Genomic DNA, 17,206 nt, shown 5'->3' on the forward strand with positions numbered 1-17,206 from the left:
TTCAACAGTTTTAGTTGACCCACAATTGTGTACAGCAGCCACCAGAGTCAATTTTATAATAATTTCCTGACCTCAAAAAGAAGCCCTGTGTTCTCTGGCTGGTGCTCTTCTAAGGAACCCACCTTTACTCCACCCCACGCACCCACCTTCTTTATAGACTGGTTTGTTTGGACACTTCATACAAAGAGAACCATATACTATGTAGTCTTTGTGTTGGCGTCTATCATTTAACGTAATGCTTTCAAAGTTGATGCACGATGTGCCACGAAACAGGAATTCATCCCCCCTAATGGCTGCAGAATAGTCCACCAATGGATATAACCATTCACCAGTTGATAAGATATTTGGCTTTCATTAATATTCTTACACTAAATATTAGTATTTTTGTTTGAGTACTTGATTTAATTTTCCAGGGAACACTACCAAAGAATGAATTATATAGCTGGATCATATGTTAACTTGAATTTAATTTGTTGGGAAACTGCTGGGCTATTCTACAGCAGATGATTCATTTTACACTCCTAAAAGCATGGCATAAGGGTTTAACACTTGTTATGTGTGTTTGAAAAAGAATTGTAGCCACTTTCATAGAAGTAAAGGAGTATGTCACTGTACTTTTGTTTCGCAATTTCTTAATGACAGCAGTACTTTTTGTTACTATTTATTTGGAAAATGTCTATTGATTTTGTGTTTTTAAAATTTGTTTTATTTCTTAGTTACAACTTCTTTTTAAGTTCCAGATACAAGTCTCTTATCAGCTATACTATGCAAATATGCCCTCACAGTCTGTACGCTTTCTTTTCACTTACTTGAGAGTATCTTTTGAAATATCAAAGTTTCAAAAATCTTTAAAAAAGTATTAAAATAAAATATCAACTTAAACAGGTTTGGGGTAGATTTAAGAAGGAAAACAAATAAATTGGAATCAATAAAGTTTTAAAAAAAAGAAATATCAAAGTTTCTAATTTTGATGCAGTTCAATTTACTTTTACTTTTGTTGATTGGATTAGGAAGTCACATATAAATACACTGCAGCTCCAAAATCAAAGGTTTACTCCTGTTTGCCCCTCCACGAGTCTTATAGTTTTAGGTCTTGCTTTTACACCTGTGTCTCTGAATCATTATGAGTAAATTTTATGTATGGTATAAGGTAAGGGTCAAACTTGCTCCTTTGTATTTGGATCTTCCTGGCATCATCTGTGTAAGAGACTGGACAAATGTAAAGGAATAGTACCAATACTGTCAAGGCGTTACTTGCTTCCCAACAGTTCAGTTAGGCTCCCTAGGTTAACAAACGCTGTGTAGCCTCTGGAGGGAACTGAGTGAGGAATGACCAGAGGAATTGAGGAATTGAATTCTTTATGTGGGTCCATGTGCTGATGAACAGACACAGCCTAAGTCCCAAGTCAGAGGCTTAAAATGCCACCCCATTCTAACTTGGGTGTCTGGATATGTTTGGGAGATTGGTTAAGACTTGAGTAGAACTTAGTTGACTGCATGGACCATAAAAATGGTTTTGCATCTCTATTTTTAGAGCTGGTATAAAGGTCAGGAATTTGTAGGCACAGTGGAAGAGGGCCATGGCGAGAAGTAAAGTATGGGAGAAGGCAGAACCATCCTCTCTGGGCTTCTGAGCCCTGTGGACTGTCCTGTGAGTGGAGGGGAGGCAGTCAGAGTCAGGGAAACAGAGTCGGAGAGGCAAGAGCTGCTGGGTACTTCTGTCTCTCAGTCAGCACAATCCATGCCTTAGAGGACCCCTCCCCAACAGTAACTCCTAAGTACCATGGAGAACTAACACTCAAGACTGTCTTACAAATGGAAGTGAATATCATATGAAATTGCTAGATAAACAAGTACTAAGCCATCGACCTTCTACCTGTTTTGCAAGTAGTATTTTACTGGAATACTGCCTTTCATTTATGTATGACTAGTCTGTGGCTGTCTTCACCCTATATCAGCAGAATTGAGTATTTATGATGAAACTTTACAACACAAAATATTTTCTCTGTCTCATTAAAGAGAACATGTCCTAAGCTCTGCATTAACAGTTTAGGGAAGCTTGGTGACTGTTGCTTCGGGGTCCTGGCAAACAACTTTCAGATCCTTCCCCTTCTCCCAGTTCTGACTATGATAAACACACACGGTTTAGGGGACATGACAAGTGAAAAATATTAAACATTTGTGATTAATGACAAGTTAAGCTTTAACTTTTAAGTTGGTAAAGTTATATTTAAATAATAAATGAGTCAATTTCTCAATATCTGACCCCAGTAAATTACATTGTCCCAGAAGATGAGCCAAAACAAATGTTAATCAATCATGTGTACTGGCACCTAGTAAAGCTGCAAAATTGAAAAAAAATTAAAATAAGAGGTAATGCCTAAATCACCCTTGACCCTCTCGACCCCTTGCAATCTTTCTCTCTGCCCCAGCTAGAGGGGAACTCATGGCAATTCAACTGCCTTAGTTTACCCAATGCTGGGATTAATGGTATGAACTTCCACACTCAGCACATTTCTTTTTATTTTAAATACTCAAGTCTATTCAACCCTTCTGTAGTATTAATAGTCATAACATTGTATAGAAGGAACTGCTTAAAATGTAAGTTGAGGTTTTAGGATTATATAATTATTTCAAATAGAACACTTCTCCTTAACAAAGAGAATAATCATGAAATTATTGGTGTTTCAATCTATAACCACAGAAAATTGTTCACTTTGTTTTAGGGAAGGTTATAGATGGACCAAAACCTATTAAATCACTGTAGAATCTTGGGTATCAATCCCAAAATTAGAGGGCTCAATGTGACCAGTAACAATTAGAAGGCATGGTTACAAGAAAGCTCACACAAATCTCTCACTTTTTTTAAAGCAGGCAGAGAACTAAGAACTCTCTCTCTCTCTCTCTCTCTCTCTCTCTCTCTCTCTCTCTCTCTCTCTGTGTGTGTGTGTGTGTATGTTTCAAGAATCAGAAAGCAATGACGTGAACCTAGAAGCAAAACAGGAGCCTATACTGAAGTCCTAATCAATTCTCAAGATGCTCCTGGAGTTAGGGAACTGACAAGAAGTCAGCTGACTGGGAAGAGGGGATAGGGCTAGTGATTCTGGGTGCTGTCCCAGCCACAGGCACATTTATTTAATGTGTGTGTGTGGCTCGCGTGCGCGCGCGCACACACACACACACACACCACACTGTAAATTGAACCTAGAGCCTCTTAAAGGCTGGCAAGAACTCTGCCACTGAACTATTCTTAGTGTCTAAACTTTCAATGGGAAACATTACAAAAGAGTAGAGTGCCTATTAATTTACTTAATGTTCTCAAAGGAGAACAAACGAGACTGTTATAAAATAGTGGCTACTATAACTGTTCTGAAACACACAAGTGAATAAAGTAGTTGAAGTACAAACAAAGATCAGCTTGTTCTTTGATCACTGGGTAAGCCGGAACCCTGTTTCTGGTTCTCTTACTCTTTACAGTGCTCTCCGCTAACTCAGTCTCCCCCAGGTTCTTCTGTCCCCTCCTCCAAGTTAGTGTGCCAGATATGTACAGAGTAAGCCTAGAAATGTACAGTTTTATGAAGCTCTCGGGTGATTTTTTTTTTGAGGCAGGGTCTTACTTGGTAGCCCAGGTTGGCTTGGAACTAACTATATAGCCCAGGATGTCCTTAAACTCATGGCAATAGTTATTAGTTGAATAGTTCTTCTGTCTTAGCCTCCTAAGTGCTTGAATTACAGGGACAAGCTGATATGATCATCCTTAGGTGATTTTAATGTACTCTGTCTGACTGCCTTGCCCACCATGAGAAGAACAAAGTAGGCTGGTGTAAGGAAGTAATTGTATACTGTCATTAAAATTGCCACATTAACTCAAAATCTGCCCCACTTGGCAAGGGTGTGCCTATCTCTGTGCTTAGAAAACTAAGCTTCTGAAAGTGAGTATATGTCAAGGACTTTGATTCATCTTTACCACCAGGAAGAGTGATTTCCCTGGAATGAGGGGGCTTTCTGCTTCCTATTGTTTTGCTTTGGGTTTGAGTTGAGAGCCATTGACCCAGAACTTGTTTGGAAGAAAGCTTCAGGTGTGACAGAGTGGAGATGCTGCTGTTGTCCTGGTGACACTTTCCAGAGCATCTCAGAACAGCAAGGGAAAGAAAATCTTCTCTAAGCTGCCTGGGGCTTCTTATGAAGGAGTTGACAGGAAGGGCTGTAAGTACACATGGTCATCCTGGCTTTCTGCCTGGAGACTACAACAAAAAAAGCTCACATGAAATAAAAGGGAAAGCAAGGTTTAGTGTTAGAAGCCAAGGATGGTTGTTCCTAGACAATGCTTAAATGGCCTCTTATGTTTTATAGATAGCTGACCACATGGACACTTAATTTTCTCAAATGTGTGCGCTTTAGAGAACACTGATAATGTCATTTATTTACGTATTTACTAGAAATAAGAGTACATTTGCCTGCATGTATGTGCACCACATGTGTGCCTGGTGCTTGAAGAGATCCGAAGAGGGCACCAGACTCCAGGCAACCAGAGTTACAGAGGGCTGTGAGCTAACTGAACCTGGGTCTTCTGTAAGAGCTGCAAATACTCCTAATCCCAAGCCATCTCTCCAGTCCCCCCTCCCAATGTTTTTCTTTTGCAAAGTTCACGTTTGTAAATTGAAATAGATCCATGAAGGCGGATCAAGACAGCAAGCAAGAGCCTAGATGTAAGAGCAGAGTCTGGAAGAACCAGCATTGGGGCTGAGAAAGAGACCCTAAAGGAGACTGAGGACACTTTAAACCCTGAAGGGCTCCTGGCCTGGGAATAATGACTTATGACTTTACACATTTTCAGACTAAAGACCAGCACCAGCAGGTAGAAGTTACAAGGAAGAAAAAGTGTTCTTAGAAACACCTCAGAGAAAATGATCCAGCAAGCCAAGAGCAGTCAAAAAGTGGAATCGACTGCCAGCATGTAGCAATGAACCACTTTGGAAGGTTTTTGTTTTGACAACTTATTTATTGCTTTATGAGTGTGTATATACATGTGTGTGCATGTGCCCTTGGAGGCCAGAAGAGGGCGCTGGATCTTCAGGAACTAGAGTTACTGGTGGTTGTGAGCTGTCTGATGAAGAGATGAGAACCAAACCTGGCTTCTTAGAACCAAACTTAGGTCCTCTGGAGGAGCAGCAAGTGCTCTTAACTGCGGGGCTGTCTTCCTAGCACCACCCTGGAGTGTTTAAACTGAGGTAAGGTGGCTTCCTGTTTAATTTCCTAAAATTAATTTTTAAAAAAGTTTGTGTATGTGTTTCTGTACAGATGTGTGAGGCCAGAAAGTGACATAAACTGCCTTCTTCCACCACTCTCCACTTTATTGTTGAGACAGGGTTTCTCACTGAACCTGGTGCTTACTGATTTTACTAGACTGTCTGGTTATTGAGCCCGGGGGATCCCAGGGATCCTCCTGTCTCTGCCTCTTCAGCACTGGGATAACAGGTTCACACTGCCACACAGGGCTTTTTATGTAGATACTGGGGATCAAACTCATCTTCATGCTTGTGTGGTCAGCACTTTACCAGCTGGGCGATCTCCTGTCCTCTTACAGAGTACTTTCAGGGATTTGGTCAAGTGAAGTTAGAAACGCACAAAAAAGAACATTACTACACAAGGCACTTAAAAACAAACTTATTCTTCCTCTCAAAATGGTTCAAGGACATCAAGCAGAAAAAAGCTGAGGCAGGGATTTTGGCAAAGTATTTGTACCCTATCCATCATAGAAGGTAACAGTGCTCACTGACACGGCTGTTAGAACAGTAAAAGCATTACAACCACACATGGGGCAGGGCTTACACAGCAACAGTGTTAGCAACAGACTCCGGGAGTATTTCTGGGCAGAGGTGTTGGTGAATACACTATTAGTGAATACCACAATAAACAGATGGATCTCCAAGCCAAAGACGGGACCATTCTAGAGTTCTAGAACAGAGCTGGAGGTGTAGCTTGGTGGTGCAGTGTTTGCCTAGCAGGCACAAGGTCTGGGTTCAGTCCCCACAACACACACACACACACACACACACACACACACACACACACTTCTAGAATGTAGTAGAATTTGATGTCTGCTTTTTTACAGGATACAACAATGTTCTTTTCCAGCATTAACAGGTTAACCACACAAAGTTTAGTCCACGGGAGAGCTGAAGTGTTTGTGTGTGTTATAGAGAAAGTCATTCACGTCACGAAACTTTTGTTGTTGCATTTTTCTAATTTTCCTTTTACCTAGCTTCTGAAGCAGTTGGGCGCGTAGCTGGTTCGAACGGCGTGTGCACCTGATTTGAGTGAAGGGTGTTTGACAGGAGGTGGGCCCCTTCAAGCTCCCTGCAGCAGCAGGGCCTGCCGTGGATTACCTCCATGCTTCTTGCCTAGGTGCAGGCAGCCTGGAGAGTAAACAGATAAATGGAAGATGAAGGCGCATCTGGTTTTGGAAACTGTCTTGGTTAGTATCACAACGACTTTGCCTTAGGTAGGAAAGGAAACATTTTCTGCTGCCAGAATTCAACTCATCGATGCACAAAAATCAGAGGCTACTTTCTTACTGCCTCTGAGGGTCCGTGGACCCTGCCAAACCTGTAACAAGCAGCAGCTTCTGTAATAAAAGTACACTTCTGTGGGAACCACTTCAGCTGAAGCAAAGCCAAGGAGTTGAAACGAACTCCCGGAGAACCTGTAACGAACAAGCCCCCTCCTGCAATTACGTCTTGCCTCCAATTTAACTCTATTCAAGAACAATCGGCTAGCTTCAAGAAGCAGGGAGACTGACTAACAGGTCAAGAGCCTTCCTCTCAAGCAGCAGTTCTAAACCTTGTTGGGGTTGAACAACCCTTTCACAGGGGTCACCTAAGACCATCAGAAAACAGATGTTTACATTGCGATTCATAACAGTAGCAAAATTACAGTTATGAAGCATCAACAAAAACGCTGTTATGAGCCGGGCGGTGGTGGTGCACGCCTTTAATCCCAGCACTCGGGAGGCAGAGCCAGGCGGATCTCTGTGAGTTCGAGGCCAGCCTGGACTACCAAGTGAGTTCCAGGAAAGGCGCAAAGCTACACAGAGAAACCCTGTCTCGAAAAACCAAAAAAAAAAAAAAAAAAAACCGCTGTTATGGTCGGGGTCACCACAACATGAGGGAGGGGCTGTGTTAAAGGGTCGCAGCATTAGGAAGGTTGAGAACCACTGCTCTAAAGGTATTCGGATTTTGGACAAGGGCTCTTTCGTAGACAGCTAAACTAGGTGGTCCGGCACCTCTGGCCCCAGTTGGGGACACTGGGTTCCCCACAGCCCTGGAGAGACGCCCTCTGGTGGGTGGACTCGGAGACCGCAGGGCCGTCGCGCCCGCCCACTGCCACCAGGGGTCGCACGCACCTGGCACATCTGCCCGGGAGCTCCGCCCGGCCGCGCCTCCCCTTCTTGTCACAGGAGCTGGCGGGTCTCCGCGGGGCGTGAAATTTCGCGGTCTTCCGCACCTGCGGGCCCCGGGAGCGTGCGGGCAGGTGCGGGGGAGGAAGGCCGGAGGGACACGAGCTGGCCGGGGGTGGGGTTGAGGCTGCCTGTGACGGCGACGGTGACCGCGCACTTAGGTAACACATCCTGAGGGTGGGGCACCCGGTGGCAGGCCCAGAGCGCAGGCCGATGAGCGGCGGGAAGCTCACTCAGGTTGTTTAGGGAGACCCTCAGGAGATCCCGGGCCACCGAGGATTGGGAGCGGGGCCGGAAGTGCGGCGAGAGGGCTTTGCGGCCAGGGAGAAGGTGGAACAAGGGCTTTTCCGCCCTCGACCCCACCCTCCGCCCCGGGGTCCTAGCCTTCAAGCCCAGGCCCCGCCCCCAGCCTCAGGCCCTGCCCCTAAGCCTCAGGCCCCGCCCCCAACCTCAGGTCCCGCCCCAGCCTCAGGCCCCTCCCCAAGCCTCAGGCCCTGCCCCTAAGCCTCAGGCCCCGCCCCCAACCTCAGGTCCCGCCCCAGGCTCAGGCCCCTCCCCAAGCCTCAGGCCCTGCCCCTAAGCCTCAGGCCCCGCCCCAGCTTCAGGCCACGCCCCAGCCCCTCCCTCTTTGCTGGGGCTGGGGACTCGCACCCTCTGGTCCCCACACAGCCCTGCGCATCGCCCTTTTCGGGCTTCAGCCGCGCCCCTCCCTACACGCCTGTCTCGCCACCGCCCCTGGGCCTTGCCTTCTTCAGGCCTCATCCTCTCCCCTCCTCTGCTTCCAAGGCTCCGCCTCTCCCATCCCCCGCCTCCTACGGGCACCAACCCGGCCCTAGGCCCCGCCCCGCCCCGTCTTCCTCACGCCGGGCCTTAGGCTGACTCCAGGCGCCCTCTGGTGGCGCCTGCCTGGCAATCCTCCTTTCCTTCCTGGACCCTGGGCTATGGTTGCCCTAGTGCTGAGCATGCTTTCTCAAGGTCTGAGCTGAGCAAAAGCTCTGGCCCTGGGGGAGGAGAGCCGGAAGGTCCTGGTGTAAGAAACACTGCTCTAGTCCGTTTGCAGTATGAGGTGCGCTTTAAGTTCGTCAGAGTGACAGAGGTACCCCTTCTGGCTGGCGCTTCCCCCAGCCTGTCTCACAGCTGAAGAAGAGTTGGAGAGCCCCTGGTAGCCTGCTGAGCACTAGATCTGAGAATGGGGCAGGCAGTCTCATGGCCCAAGTTATGGATAAAGCTCTTGTCCTAGACCAACAGGATGGGGAATTTGGGAAGGGGGCAAGTTCTGGCCGATGGAAGAGTGGATGGAATTTCTCGACATCAGAGGAATTTAAAAACCGTTGTCTTGCTTCAAATTAGTACGTCAGCCGTGTCTGGCTTTTCTCAATGCTGGCGTTACTTTCTGCAGAACTGAGTATTAAAAAGTCCTTTGAATTCACTAGTCTTTTGAATTTATTTCCAGCGCTGCTGAGCTCCAAGGTGGGGTCCGTGGGATTCTACAAGCTCATTTTGAGCCTCTTCACTTTTCTTGACCTTGGGACAAATGGAATTGTGGAGTGTGAAAACAGTTTATCTGTCTGTCCCAAAGGCCTGGTCCCTCCCGCATTTCCTCAGTTCTGGCTGCAACCTTGACAGAAACTAATAAAACAAACGAACAAAACTGGAGAGGTGGTGCACGCCTGTAATCCCGGCACTTAGAAGATGGACCACGAGTCTCAGAAAGTTCAAGATCATCCTCAGCTACAGTGACGCCGAAGCCGATCTGGACTACATTAATAAGACCCTGTGCAAAGAAAGAGAAGGGCGAGGTCAGAATAAAGATGCCAACCAGACTTCAGTTTCCGAGTTTGTGCTGTTGAAGAACAACCTGAAAGAAACTAGACGCAGGAAGGTGCCATTTGGGCAGTGGGAACGAAAAGTGAGGCAAGAATGAATTCCTCTGAGACTGTAAGCAAGCCCCCAATTAAATGCTTTCTTTCTTAAGCTGCCTTGGTCACGGTGTCTCTTCACAACAATAGAACGGTAGTGTGTGGCCACCCCGAGCCTGAAGACTAGACCCTGCTGGCGAAGGAAAGGTGGCCTTGGCAGGCACCCATCTCTCTGGTTTTTCAGTTTCTGATTGAAGTCCATCCTAATCTTTTGGCATTTTGTGGCTCCTCTGTGTAGGACCTCCCATGTAACTCCCTGTCTGACCAGCTCATCCTGCGTCCCCATCTGGATTACTCTTCTCCATTGCTGTGACAAAATGCCTGCTTGTTTCAGAGGGAAGCTCTCCAGGGAAGACAGTGGCTGGATGCTCTGTTGGAGCTGGTGAGAGCTGATGGGCAGCTTGTTCACATCTCCGGTGGATCAGCCAGCAAAGAACAGGACCCAGCGCAGGGCTGAGTTATCAACCTTCAAGGCCTGCCCTCCATGGTCTACATCTGCCAGCTAGGCCCCATGTCCCAAAGGTTACAGAATGTCCCCAAACAGTGCCCCTAGCTCAGGATCAAACATTGAGAAACATGGCCTGTTGAGGGTCATTGCACATTTACATCTTAACTCCATCCTTCCAGTACTTTCTATACTAAGTTTCTCGGTGTTGGGCTTTGGTCCCGTTTAGTCATGGCTTGAGTGTTCCTGGGAAGAAACTGATCCTGATAGTTGAGTGAGATATATTTGATGAAGATTCACCGTTGGTCTGTGTCTGTGCATGGTGAAAACAGGAGAGAGGCTGTGGTAACTCTAGGTTGAATGTATGTTAAATATAGTTTTAAAAGGGGAAAATAGTGTGTAGTTGGTTCATGAAAGGAAGCTGGCATATCATTGCCTGGAAGAACATTAGAAAGAATCTGTCAGGGTCTTAAATGGAAGGAGAAACTTCTCTTTAAAAGCTGGAGGGAAGCTTCACTAGTGAGAACAAAAGACAGGAGGTAGTGTGGGTGTGAGGGACAGGCACACACCAGAGCAGTCTCTAGAGAAATCTCCAGCAAAGGAGATACCCAACTTCTACAACCTTTCAGAGTAGCTGGATGTTTTATATCATGTGACTTAGTTCAACACCACACACGTGACAGTGAGCATGGGATAGCCAGATACAGGTCAGGACCATAAATTATGAGCTGTAAAAACACAACACAGGACAGCTCTTCACTCTCTGTTCAGGGATAGAATGGCAGGGGGTCATGATCTGATCCACCACCACCCTCACACCCCCACCCCCTCACTCCCTCACATCCCCCACCCCCTACCCCCGGCAGAGAGATCAGCCCCTTTAAGAGCAACCACTGTCTTAAAGGGGCAGGCAGGCCTCTAGCAATATGGCCATAACCTCCAGGCTGTAGTGTATTTAAATTTTATTTTAATTCAAGTGAGTGTAAAGGGCAGAGAAATGTAATTATTTTTACCACTGAGTTTTTCAGCTAAAATGTAGAGGAGAGCAACACAGTCTCATCTTTTCAAAACAGCCGTTCTTTGGAAACGCTTCTCCTCTGCAAGCTCTCACAGACAATGTCAGGATTCAGTCTACGTGTTTGACCAGCACACTTGATCCCCAGTGCTTGGGGTTGAACTCATGTGCTTCAGCCAACAGCTAATGTGTGTGTGTGTGTGTGTGTGTGTGTGTGTGTGTGTGTGTGTTCTACACAACACAGGTGACCTCATGGATGTATGTCCTTGACACCCTCACATCACTTTTCTACGTCGGGCAGTTTGATCCTTGCTAATCTCCCTATCCTGGCAGTTCTTCACACATGGAAGGTAAAATTTAGGAATGAGAAGAAATATGCCTAGAATATTGTATCTGAGTTGGCAAAAATTCCAGATCACGATGAGACCATTTATCTTCACTTAAAGAATTTGCAGGACATATATAATAATTTAAAGATTGAATTATAGTCTATAACCTTTCTTTTAAATCTTATAGAGACCTTTAACAAAGTGGCATTTGAGAAATGAATTAAGTTTTTGAGGGAACTTCTTGGCAGGTAAGAATATTTCTTAAATGAAGAAAAACTGGATCTTATTCCTTGCCTAGAAGATGGAAAGTCCCTGTCAGTGCTTTTTAAAAATTTACATTTAAAAACATGAAATTTCATACCTGGCTGGTCTCAGGGTGGGTATCTACTCACCAAGAAGACAACTAGTGCGCATGCACGTTCTACTTTGAAAATCACGCTGGCAGCGGGTTAAATGACTTTGCCCTCCGTTTGCTAGTCACTGAATTTTCGTTATCCTCACCTCCATCCCCCTCTCTCATCCACTCCGTGCTTCTCCCCACCAAGCCTTCCTCCTGCTTTCACATCCTCTTTCTGTGTGTGACCCACTGAGTTTAATTAGAGCTGGCTGCATGATCGTGACCTGGAGGTTATTTACTGGAGCATGGGCAACTCGTCAGTGCCCAGACCACTGAAGAAAGTGGCATCCCCTCTCCCAGCAACCGCCCACTGCCAGCAGTCTCTCAGGGAGTAGTGTGGCCTCATGGGCCCTTTTGAATGACTTAATAATTGTTTTCTCTTGAGTAGTTGTCTTAGCCCATTTTCTGTTATTGTATCTGAATATAACAGACTGGCTAGCTTCTGTTTATTTGTTCATTTAGTTTTGAGACATGGTCTCTCTTTGCAGTTTTGGCTGTCCTGGAGCTCTCCATGTAGAGCAGACTGGCCTCAGACTCACAGAGATGCACCTGCCTCTGCTTTCTGAGTGCTGGGATTAAAGGAGTGCCACTATGCCCAGCTGACTGGCTAATATTTAAAGAATAGAAAGAACCCAATTTAGATTCCGTATGTAAGAGATCATGCAATATTTTTTTCTGTGTCTGGCTGGTTTTATTTACCACAGTATCTTTGATGCTTATCCATATTTTGATTTGTAAGAAGATCTCTCTCTCTCTTTTTTAGGAATGAGTAATTTTTTAGGAATGATTTTTTTTTTAGGAATGAGTATATAAATATATATGTATATATATGCACACACACAATACAATATATATATCCCACATTCACACATAACACAAGCCATGCATATATTTATATCGATAATATAAGTTAATCAACTGTGATATATACAATTCAATATATATATTGTATATATAGAATATATGCAGTGAACATAGGAATATAGATATCCTTAAGGGATGGTGATTTCATTTACTTTGAATAATGCCCAGAGATGGATTGCTGGGTCACAGGGCAGCTGTACTTCTTCAGAAATCTCCATCCTGTTTAACAGACTGGCTATAGCGTTCTACATCCCCCCATAGCGTACACATGTTCACTTTTCCCCACAGCTGTGCCGGCCTGTATTCTCTTTCATTTTTTGGTGAAAGCCATCCGAACAGCAGTGAGGTGGTATCTCGGAGTTGTTTTGATTTGTATCTACTGGATAATTAATGTTGTTAGGTACCTTTTTATATTGCCATTGGCTATTTTTTGTGGCATCTTTGAAGTCATGCCTATTCAAATATTTGCTCGCTTGTGTGTGTGTGTCAGATGTATGTGTGTGATGTATGTATGTGTGTGTGTGTGTGTGTGTGTGTGTGTGTGTGGTATATATGTATTTGTGAGTGTGGTATGTGTGTGTGTGGTATATGCACACGTGTGTGGTATATGTGGCATATGCATCTGTGTGTGTTGTACGTGTGTGTGGTATGTGCATGTGTGTATGGGTTTCTTGCGCCTGAGTGTGAGTGCTCCCAGAGGGAAGAGAACATCAGGTCCCTCCTCTATCACTCTCCACCTTAATCCTTTGAGACAGAGTGTCTGGATGGACTGGGAGCTAGGCTGTCTCTACCCACCCACAGCACCTTACAGGCATAATATGTTGTGACACCAACTTCCTACTTGGGTGCTGGGATCAGAACTTGATCAGCAAGCACTTTTTTTTTTTTTTTTTTTTTTTTTTTTTGGTTTTTCAAGACAGGGTTTCTCCATATAGTTTTGGTGCCCGTCCTTGATCTCACTCTGTAGACCAGGCTGGCCTCGAACTCACAGAGATCCACCTGGCTCTGCCTCCCGAGTGCTGGGATTAAAGGCGTGCGCCACCGTCGCCCAGCACCAGCAAGCACTCTTACCTACTGAGTCGTCTCTGCAGCTCCTCTCTCCCCACTTTTTAATCAGATTTTATACAAATAAAAAAAAATCAATCTCAAAATTAAATATGGAATCCTAAAGACTCCTAAAAGCTAAAGTAATTCTGAGAACAAAAGAGCTGTGAACATCACACTCCTTGACTTAGCATTATGTCACGGAGCTGTAGACTGGAAAGCACCGGCACTGTAATAGACACGTACTGGTGGAATGAAATAGGGAACCAGAGACAGATCCAAAGTATGTGGTCAATTGATGGTTACCAGGGCATCAAGGGGACACAGTGGGTACGTGGGGCCTGCAAACTATGGTGGCCCCGTTGTTCCCTGGTTGGGGTCCTGGCTATATAGTGGAGAAAGGGAAGTGAGAAGTAGCGTGCATTCCCCTCCCTGCTTCCGACTGTGAATGCAATGCAACCAGCTGCTTCAAGCTCTTGCTGCCTTGATTTCTCTGCCAAAATGGACCGTATCCTTAAACTGTGTCTTAGTTACTTTTCCGTTGTTTTGAAGAAATACCATGGCCAAGGCAACTTAAAGGAGAAAGGGTTTAGAAGGGAATTACAGTTCCAGAGGGTGAGAGTCTGTGGCCATCATGGCAGGGACAGCAGGCAGGCAGGCAGGCAGGTAGGCATGACACTGGAGCAGTAGCTGAGAGCTTATATCTGATCTACAAGCTGCAAGGAGAGAGAGAGAGAGAGAGAGAGAGAGAGAGAGAGAGAGAGAGAGAGAGAGAGAGAGAGAGAATGCACTAATTGAGAATGGCATGGACTTTTGAAACCCGAGAGTTCATATGTCTTCCAGGAAGGCCACACCTCTTAATCCTTCCCAAACAGTTCTACCAGTGGGGGGGGGGGGATGAGCCTAAGCTAGGCCAAGCATTCATAACTAATAAGAAGTCTCTGTGTCATGATTTGGGAGCTGGTTGGTGGCCCAAAAGAGAAAACCTGATACAAAATACTATCTTTCTCTTCTTTTGAAAAATATTTATTTAGTGCTTGTGTGTGTGTGTGTGTGTGTGTGTGTGTGTGTGTACACGCACACATATGTGTCATGGTGTTCATATGGAGGGCAAAGATCAGCGTACAGGACTTGGTTCTCTCCTTCCACTACGTGAATCCCAGGGGGCAAACTCAGGCTGCCAGGCTTGATAGTAGCTACTTTTACCCGATAGGCCCTCTCCTTGTTGTTATTAGCATAAATTAACCATACAAAATAACGGGCCTGAAGATGACATTTTATGCATACACACTTTGAGCATGTCCCTGCACCACCTTTCTATGCTTGGTGGTAGTCTAAAGGCCCTGCATTCACAAGTGGACTGCCACCCTGTCCCTCTCCGAGCTTTGCCATGCCACTGCTCTGTGTTTATTAGTGAGTGTGGGGCACAGACCTGGGAAGTGGCAGGAGAAGAATTAAGTTAAGGAACAGCACTTGAGAGCTGAAGTGATTTAGGGTGGTGAGTAGAGCCACACAAGGTAAAAGCTGTATGAGGTTTGACTGGCAGGTGAGAGCCTCATGCATCAGAGAAGTCACTGACTTCAGTGATGGGTAGTTTCTGACTTCAGGCCAAGCCCCATCTCTCCACCAGCCTGCCAACATCGCCCTCTCACTGCCCAGTGATGTAGGACATGGCCAAGATTGACAAGGAAGGGAGGAGAAAGGGGCAGAGGTGAAAATGTCACCCACTCAGACAGAAATTCAAATGGGTAATTTACCTTGACACGTTTTAGTTCAGGAGAGAGAGAGAACGTGAAGAGGTCGGACTTGGTAATCAAAGTAATGCGTTAGTTACTAAAACGCAAATGGCTTCATTGGGAGGGAAACAAATGTTAATTAGGTCACCAAGATACATTAAGAAGAAACTAAGAACGTGTTTACCACATTAGAGCTATTGTTAGCTTGTGGTAAAGAAAGTTCATATAACAATGACTCCAGTATTAACAGCTGAGCATTCATAGCTTTGAATTCAGAGACAATCCAGTTCTAGGATAAATACCATCTTCGCCTTGTATTGCAGATTTCTTTTTCTTGTTTGTTTGTTTTTTTGAGACAGGGTTTCTCTTTGCAGCCCTGACTGTCCTGGAATTTACTCTGTAGACCAGGCTGGCCTCGAACTCAAAGAGATCCACCTGCCTCTGCCTCGTGAGTGCTGGGATCAAAGGCTACCACAGTCTAGCACATTGCAGCTACTTTAACATAGAAAAGAACCTTGCTTGTGCTCAGGGGAGTGCTAGCTCGTTTCAAGCACCCTGGCTTTTCTGCAGGATACGCTAGACTCAAAGGATGTTTACCTTCACCTCCTGTGAGCTGTTGAATGGAGGGACCATCTATAGTTTAAAGTTTAAAAACCCTTAAGGCTGTCAGCTGAGCCTTATGTGTGCAGTGTGCTGTACAGCACACAGAAAGACCTAAAGGCCTTTTGTTGTAGTGGAGCCTGTCCTTTTAGCTTCAGAATTTAAAGTTGGTAACATACAAATGTGAAACATTTTCTGCCCCCCAGTGGTTAAAAGTAATTTTGCAATGTTGGCTCCACTTTACGTTCTAAATTACAAAGGGAAAAGACACAATTATTTTTGAAAGTGTGAAAATTATGTGATGCTTTGCCATAGCTAATTACTTTTATTACATATTTTACAAAAGAGGAACAATAAATTCTGCTTTATTAACCACAATATACCAGTGCCTAGAAATCTGGGCAAGAAGTAAAATCAATTTTGTGATATTTTTCCTTCAGGATTAAAATAATATTTTTCTAGCTCCACAAAGAGAATGTTAATTTGACATCAATCTAGTTATAATTTACTTCCATTCCTGATTCTAATAGTGATTTTCCTGTTTGGCTCCTTTCATATTTTAGTTCCTAGATTGAGGATGAGGATATGGGTAATAATTCTTGTTATTTCCTTAGCTGCATTTAGGGTTACATGCATCCCATTCATTTTGTGTTGTGAGAGGAAAATGCCATGGTGTGTTCTGTAAGGACCTTTTCATTAGTTATCTTCGGACATGTTTTGGGCTAGTTGCTAATGTGGATTCTCAGATGTCAAGTGCAAAGTTGTTCCCTTTAATTGACTTTAATAGAAAACAGATGGGGAGTAACGTAATGAGCTATTGGGAAGAATGTGAGTGAGTTCTCAAGTTCAAGGGACAGTGTTGCAAAACAGCACACGGGCAATCATGGCTTTTCATTTCTTAAGAGAATTAAAATAACCAGACGCCTCCTTTTCATAACCGTTCTGAAATGTCTCCTCATATGCGACGGCTCACAGAAAGCTGTCCCAGGTATTTCCAGGCCATCAATGAACTTGGGACCAGGTCAGCCCAGTATGTAAAGAGCCATGGATGAATGAAAGGGGAGAAGACAATGATTGGCAGCATAGCCTCCTTTGAGACATGCTTAAAGATAGTATAGAAGAAAACTACCTAGGTGAAAAGTTTTAACATTTCTGGATGATGGAAGGCAATAGAGTCCAGGCCTCTCGAAAACCATCAGCTTTGTTGTTTTCATGGGATTTTTGTTGGTTGTGTGTTTTTTGCATATGCTTACATTATATCAGCATGCATATAAAGAATAGAATCAGACTCCAGAAAAAGATTAGTGAAATGTACTTAATCCGTTGAGTTGTAAACTTATGGGAAGTTAAGATGATAAATATTATATTATATGGGTTTATTTCAAAAGGCAAGCAAAA

General features: G+C 44.7%; 1 protein-coding gene across 1 annotated transcript in view; it reads right to left on the reverse strand.

The window, feature by feature from the left end:
* The window catches only part of Spmip4 (sperm microtubule inner protein 4), a 39,141-nt gene extending 31,565 nt beyond the window's left edge, over positions 1-7,576 (reverse strand). The window contains exons 1-2 of the mRNA XM_059257834.1: positions 7,406-7,576; positions 6,262-6,419 (exon numbers count right to left, since the gene is read on the reverse strand). Coding sequence (XP_059113817.1) covers positions 6,262-6,395 — 134 coding nt within the window. The 5' untranslated portion in view covers positions 6,396-6,419; positions 7,406-7,576. The remainder of the gene's footprint in view (positions 1-6,261; positions 6,420-7,405) is intronic.
* Positions 7,577-17,206: the final 9,630 nt, after the last annotated feature.

This window comes from Peromyscus eremicus, chromosome 3 (assembly GCF_949786415.1).
Source record: "Peromyscus eremicus chromosome 3, PerEre_H2_v1, whole genome shotgun sequence".
Classification (NCBI taxonomy): Eukaryota; Metazoa; Chordata; class Mammalia; order Rodentia; family Cricetidae; genus Peromyscus; species Peromyscus eremicus.